General features: G+C 39.9%; 1 protein-coding gene across 4 annotated transcripts; it reads left to right on the forward strand.

The window, feature by feature from the left end:
* The first annotated feature begins 182 nt into the window (after positions 1–182).
* Positions 183–5,304, forward strand: LOC121262828 (protein NLP5-like). 4 transcript variants are annotated; one of them, XM_041165458.1, is made up of 5 exons: positions 183–531; positions 1,056–2,179; positions 2,651–2,698; positions 2,789–3,614; positions 4,025–5,304. In XM_041165458.1, exons 2-5 carry the CDS (start codon positions 1,286–1,288, stop codon positions 4,876–4,878), a joined length of 2,622 nt encoding a protein of 873 aa, XP_041021392.1. In that variant the 5' UTR covers positions 183–531; positions 1,056–1,285; the 3' UTR covers positions 4,879–5,304. The 4 variants fall into 4 exon arrangements, with proteins under 4 accessions (XP_041021392.1, XP_041021391.1, XP_041021394.1 ...); XM_041165457.1 differs by having other exon boundaries at positions 183–421; XM_041165460.1 differs by having other exon boundaries at positions 183–421; positions 1,124–2,179.
* Positions 5,305–6,088: the final 784 nt, after the last annotated feature.

Here is a 6,088-nt window from a genome sequence, read left to right on the forward strand (position 1 = left end):
TTAAACTCTCTTAATGCTCTCATTCCCACCGAATCCATCCCTAATAATAATTAACAAACAAATTTATAATACCACCAACACGACAACGCCAAAATTGATCCAACCAACATCATGCGTAGCGTCAGCAGAGAGGCTTTCATGTTAGCTGACTTTACATTGGGAGTTCCCAGGCCAAAAAGAGCCAGCCAGTGCGTATGTATGTGCCTGTGTGGGGTCGTCCTCTTGGAATGAGAATCTTCTTCTTTATCAATGGCCTGGAATCATAAAAGACTGTGAATCAGACTGTGTCTACAACTACCGAATTTGGAGAGAAAAAGACAGTCTACAACTCCTGACTTTGGAGATAAAAAGGTTGTGGAGGTAATACCAGAGTCAGGCTACTTGGAGTTTGGCGGCCGAAGGGGGATATTACAAAGACAAGGTACAGGGGACAAAGCTCTTGAAAGCAAAGCTTTTTGTCTACTTCACATGATGCTCTCATGATTCTGCCTCTCGGACGGTTTTTCTTGGCGTACTTCAGGAAAAATGAGAGTAAATAAATAAAAAAATAAAATTCCCCCTAGTTTCTCCTGGAATCTTTTTTTTTTTTTTTTTCCTTTTCAATTTTCTTGTTATATTTTACTGGTTTTTATTTGTTTTGGTGTTTTGGCACTTTTTGGTCATAAAACTAGTTTAGTTCCATCATGAAATGTGATTTTGTTCATAGTCCATCGGGGGAAATGAATTTTGGTACCCTCTTTTTTTTTCACTCTTTTGCTGGAAACTTGAATTTTTGTTGCGGAAGATATTGACTGACCGTCTTTATAAGATCTACGAAAAGTGGGTTTTCATTTTGTGTTCTTTTCTTTTCTTCCTTTTTTAAGTTTTCATCACGAAAGTAAATCAAATTCCAGGATATGGTGGTTTCCCAAATGGGATTTGATTGATTTCTGCAAGTTGGCCATATTCTTGACATGCAAGTGGAAAAGAGATAATCACTCTTTATTAAAATTTTACACTACTTTCTTATTATGTTATACTTTTGATTAGTCAAGTTTCTTTGCCTTTTCTCTCAGAGAACATTTGTTGGCTATTTCTCCTGTCTCCGAGATTCTTGTTGACGATGTTTCACCAATTTGAACAGCGTAGTGCTTGAACCAGGAAGAATGGAGACCGGAAGTTATCCCATAACTCCTTTCATTCTATATTGTAGCTAGCTTTATATCAGTTTTGGAACCACAAACTTCTAAAATTCAGAGAAATAGAGTCTACAAAGAGGTGGGGTTTTGAAGAAGGATCAATCATAATGGAAGATGATGTTTCATCACCCGGTACCATGCTAGGTGCTCGTGCTGATTTAGCAATGGATCTGGATTTCATGGATGATCTCCTTTTCGATGGATGCTGGTTGGAAGCGATGGATGGATCCGAATTCCTTCATCAGAATCCCTCTACGTCTGGTGCCCAACTAGACCCTTCATTGGAATGGCCTGATTTGAAGGCTAATGACAACTGGAGATCGAATCCATCTCAAACGGGCAATGAAGAGGAGATACAGAGACCATTACCTGATGAATCACAGGAAAGAAGTTTAGTCAGTGCCGCATCTCTTGGACAGGACATGATTAATGTTGCCAGGTGTTCTAGTGAATCAAAAAATAATGTAATTGAAGGTTCTGAACTACGCACAAGGTGGTGGATTGCACCCAGCGGAAATCCTGGTTGTGCTAATTCTGTAACACACAGATTAGTTAACGCTATTGGGTACCTCAGAGAATTCACGAGAGATAAAGGTGTTCTTATACAGATATGGGTGCCTGTCAATAGAGGGAATGGGCGTGTTCTAACTACTAGTAATCAACCTTTCTCGCTTGATTCCAGCTGTCCAAGGCTTGCAAGATACCGAGACATCTCTAGGAAGTTTCAATTCTCTGCTGAGGAGGACTCTAGGGAGTTGGTGGGGTTGCCTGGAAGGGTTTTCTTGGATAAGGTTCCTGAGTGGACTCCTGATGTCCGATTCTTTAGAAGTGATGAGTACCCAAGAGTTGGTCATGCTCAACATTATAATATTTGTGGAACCCTTGCTCTTCCAATCTTTGAACAAGGTAGTAGGACTTGCTTCGGTGTTATTGAGGTTGTGATGACTACCCAGCAGATCAAGTATTTCCCTGAGGTTGAAAGCGTTCGCAAGGCACTTGAGGTCTGTTTTCTTTGTTCTTTTTTCAGAACTTTGTCTTCTTGTGTATGTTCGTCTTTTCTTTGTAGCTAAATGTTAGGCATGGCATTCAAAGTTATGTCAATCTTATTTTCACACTTGTGTTTTATACTGATAAGCTTAGTTTTTCTGCTCGAGTAAAAGCCAAAGTATAAAAAAACAAAAACAAAAGGTTCAAAAGCGTTGTTGAATAGCTGATGTTTGTTATGTCTGATCCACCGTCTAATGAAAGTAGATTGAAAGACCTTGGAAAAATACTGACTTTATGCAGAAGACCTTACATTTGCAGACATTTTCAGACATTCTCTAAATTGAGTCTAGGTATCAGTCTGGAACCACGGACAGATTGTAGCTTCTCTTGTATAGCTAGCTGGTTTACATGCCTGTTGTGGAAATTCAATGCAGAATTTGCATTAATTCTGTTTTTCTGATTGGACCAAACTCGTTAATTTGCAGGCTGTTGATCTTAGGAGTTCTGATGCTTTGAGCACTGATAATGTAAAGGTAAGTGGATAACTGGTGCAATATAAAATTTGTTCATCAAAACTATCCAATCTTTCTTATTCATGTTATTGTTGGGGTTTCTTTTAGCAGGCATGCAACATGGCCTACCTAGCTGCATTACCTGAGATTAAAGAGGTTTTGAGATCTGCTTGTGAGACACATGGATTGCCCTTGGCTCAAACTTGGGTTCCATGCATTCAACAAGGCAAAGCGGGGTGCCGACACTCTGATGATAACTATGTCAATTGTGTCTCCACTGTAGATCATGCTTGCGTTGTTGCCGACCCCAATATGCAGGGTTTTCATGAGGCTTGCTCTGAGCATCATTTGTTAAAGGGTCAAGGCATTGTTGGGAGAGCATTCAGGACGAATCAACCATGCTTCTCAGCAGATATAACATCCTTTGGCAAGACCGAGTACCCTCTGTCTCACCATGCAAGGGTGTTTGGATTGTGTGCTGCTGTTGCAATACACCTGCGCAGCATCCACACTGGTACAGTTGACTTTGTCCTGGAGTTCTTCTTACCCGTGAATTGCACAGATTCTGTGGAGCAGAAGAAGATGCTTAGTTCACTGTCCATTATTGTACAACATGTTTGCCGAAGTTTACGGATTGTAACAGACAAGGAGCTAGAGGAGGATACTAATTTGTCAGTTAATGAAAAACCTAGGAGGGAGGAGATGTTATATGATGAGAAATCCGCAGAGCTTTGGCAACATCGACAAGATTCTAAGCTGGAAAGAAATATTGAGTTTGGTGAAGAGTGTTCTGCATATGATGAGGGTATCTTCCCAAGTGTAGGCATGAGTAAAGCAGGAGAGAAAAGACGTTCCAGGGTCGAGAAGACTATCACCATGGAAGTTCTTAGGCAATATTTTGCTGGCAGTCTGAAAGATGCGGCAAAGAATATTGGAGGTAAAGCTTCACTGAAATTGAAGTGATGTTTATTCGATGCTTTAATGTTGGTGACTTTTATACCCCACCACCCTCAGCCGGCCTAGGGGGATGAAAAATCTTTAAAAAAAAAAAAAAAAGTATGTCGGGTAACCTCTCCAAAGCAGGGCCCTTCGGACCCATCCCTGCACCTATGTTGGGTAAGAGATCTATACATTGTATAAGTTGTGTATTCGTATACAACTACTCCAATGTAAATTCTCCCAGAAAGATGATCACTAGTATCAGTTTTGTTGGCTGATGCATTGATCTGTACTCAAAAATTGTTTCGATTTGTGTGAATCTTTTTTTCCCTTCAAGATAGAATATGTTAATAATTTCCAATATCTGGCTCTTCATTTTTACTTCTTTTAACCATTATTTACTTTCAGTTTGTTCGACGACTTTGAAAAGAATCTGCAGACAAAACGGGATTAAACGATGGCCTTCTCGACAAATTAAGAAGGTTGGTCACTCCTTACAGAAAATCCAACTTGTAATCGACTCAGTCCATGGTACATCTGGTGCTTTTGAAATAAATTCCTTCTACACAAACTTCCCAGAGCTAACCTCTCCAAAATTATCGGGAACCGGCCCACTTTCGGCTAGAAAACTCAGTGAGTATACGCAGCCATCATCAAGCATGCAGCCTGAGGGTGAGCTTTTCAGTCCTCAAGCTGCTGCGCCGAAATCAACCTCCTCTTCATGCAGTCAGGCTTCGACCTCAAGTCATAGTTGTTCTAGTGGGACACATCAACATCCTCCCACGTGGAACATTGCTCATTTCGAAGATGCAATAATTGGAGAAAATCGTCATCAGGATGTGCTAAGTGGGATCAGCGGTGCAGCAGAGATCCAGGCCCCAAGTCAAGGACCAAAGCTCCTGCCAAAATCCCAGAGCCATCAATCTAATGCTGAGAACCTTGTACCCTCACTGAAAGATAGTGGTCATGTAGCTCAAGAATGGTATGCTCAGAAAGTAAAAGTCACATATGGAGATGAGAGAGTCCGATTTCGGGTGCAAAACAATTGGAAGTACACAGACTTACTTCTAGAGATTGCCAGGCGATTCTATATAGATGACATGAGTAGATTTAATCTCAAGTACTTGGATGATGATGCCGAGTGGATCTTATTAACATGCGACGCGGATTGGGAGGAGTGTATCAATGTCTGCCAATCATCACAGAGCCACACTATCAAGCTCTCCCTCCAAGTTTCTCGTCATCAATTAGGAAGTCTTTAGACAGCAGTGGTTCAAGTTCAAAATGGAAGTTTCACATCATCATTTGGGAAAGTCTTTATTAGGCTTGAGTAATCATTCTTCGTTGGAAAATGATCATCAAGCCTTGCCTGCTTTGAGATTTACTCCTTGTCTTCGAATGAATATCTCCAGAGATTCTTCAAGTTCACAAAGGATTCAAATCATTCCAGTAATTTTTGTCTGGAGTTGTAATCTATAAGGGGTGGTTGAAAGCAGAGAATCTTGCTCGTGGGCCACAATAGCTACGGAATCTTTATATAATATGTCAAAAAATTAGGGTTTCTCCTCAATAAGTGTAGCTTGTAAATTCTCTATAACTTTTTGTATATTTTAAGGCAATATTGTTTTTCAATCTAAGACTGAAAATGAAAGGTCTTATTCAGAGACGTATATGGATGGATATAGCAAGTGGAAAGTCTACCCCTCCTTTCTTTCACTTGTTTCCATCTTCTCCTTTGTCGTGTGCAAGATTTGTAGGGGCATGCATTGTTGAACGTGACCTGGCAATTAGGACACCTGGAGTGTGTAATTTTTATCATATATGTATACTCTATATACACATGAAAAATGATACTTGCAGTCGTGAACGTGCAAGCGTCACGCAATCACTATAAAAGAATAAATAAATACGGAACCTACATGAAAAAAAAATAATAATTAATTTTTTAATAGTAGACTCTACTATTTTTCAAAGCAACTGCACGACGCTTACATATTCCACAACTATACGTAGCATTAGTAGACATATATAATGATTCTTGCGTCGAGCCCTTCAATAATCATGAAGAATAATGGAGGTGGGGTTTTGCCTTTCTGCTAAACAATTGCTGATGCTATCAGCATTTTGGGCTCCTGGGCAACCTCTTTTGTTTCAGCGCAAGGCCATTCAGGTTGGTCGGCATATTTTAGACAAGGAAGTGTTCCGTGGGTGATCATGAAACTCTTAATCACACTTGTCTTTGATCTTCCAAACAACATAAAATAATGCTCATACGTCATCCAAGACCACTCAATTATACACATTTTATTATTTACAATGGTGGAAAACCAAATGGTCCAGGAAGTGCAATCTGCGTCTGCTTATTTAAATCTACCGAAAGGGGAAAGGGGCGTCATTGATTTAGACCCCTCATTTTAAAAGTTGAAGGAATCAACAAAGATTAATATTAAAACCATCATTGGAAACTAATTT

The sequence above is a fragment of the Juglans microcarpa x Juglans regia genome, chromosome 4S (assembly GCF_004785595.1).
Source record: "Juglans microcarpa x Juglans regia isolate MS1-56 chromosome 4S, Jm3101_v1.0, whole genome shotgun sequence".
Lineage (NCBI taxonomy): Eukaryota > Viridiplantae > Streptophyta > Magnoliopsida > Fagales > Juglandaceae > Juglans > Juglans microcarpa x Juglans regia.

What these genes read in the sequence shown, in the direction of transcription:
- LOC121262828 (XM_041165458.1), top strand. Translation starts at nt 1,286, where the DNA reads ATGGAAGATGATGTTTCATCACCCGGTACCATGCTAGGTGCTCGTGCT. An exon ending in GCGTTCGCAAGGCACTTGAG is followed by an intron (nt 2,180 to 2,650) that starts GTCTGTTTTCTT and finishes GTTAATTTGCAG; the next exon opens with GCTGTTGATCTTAGGAGTTC. An exon ending in TGCGGCAAAGAATATTGGAG is followed by an intron (nt 3,615 to 4,024) that starts GTAAAGCTTCAC and finishes ATTTACTTTCAG; the next exon opens with TTTGTTCGACGACTTTGAAA.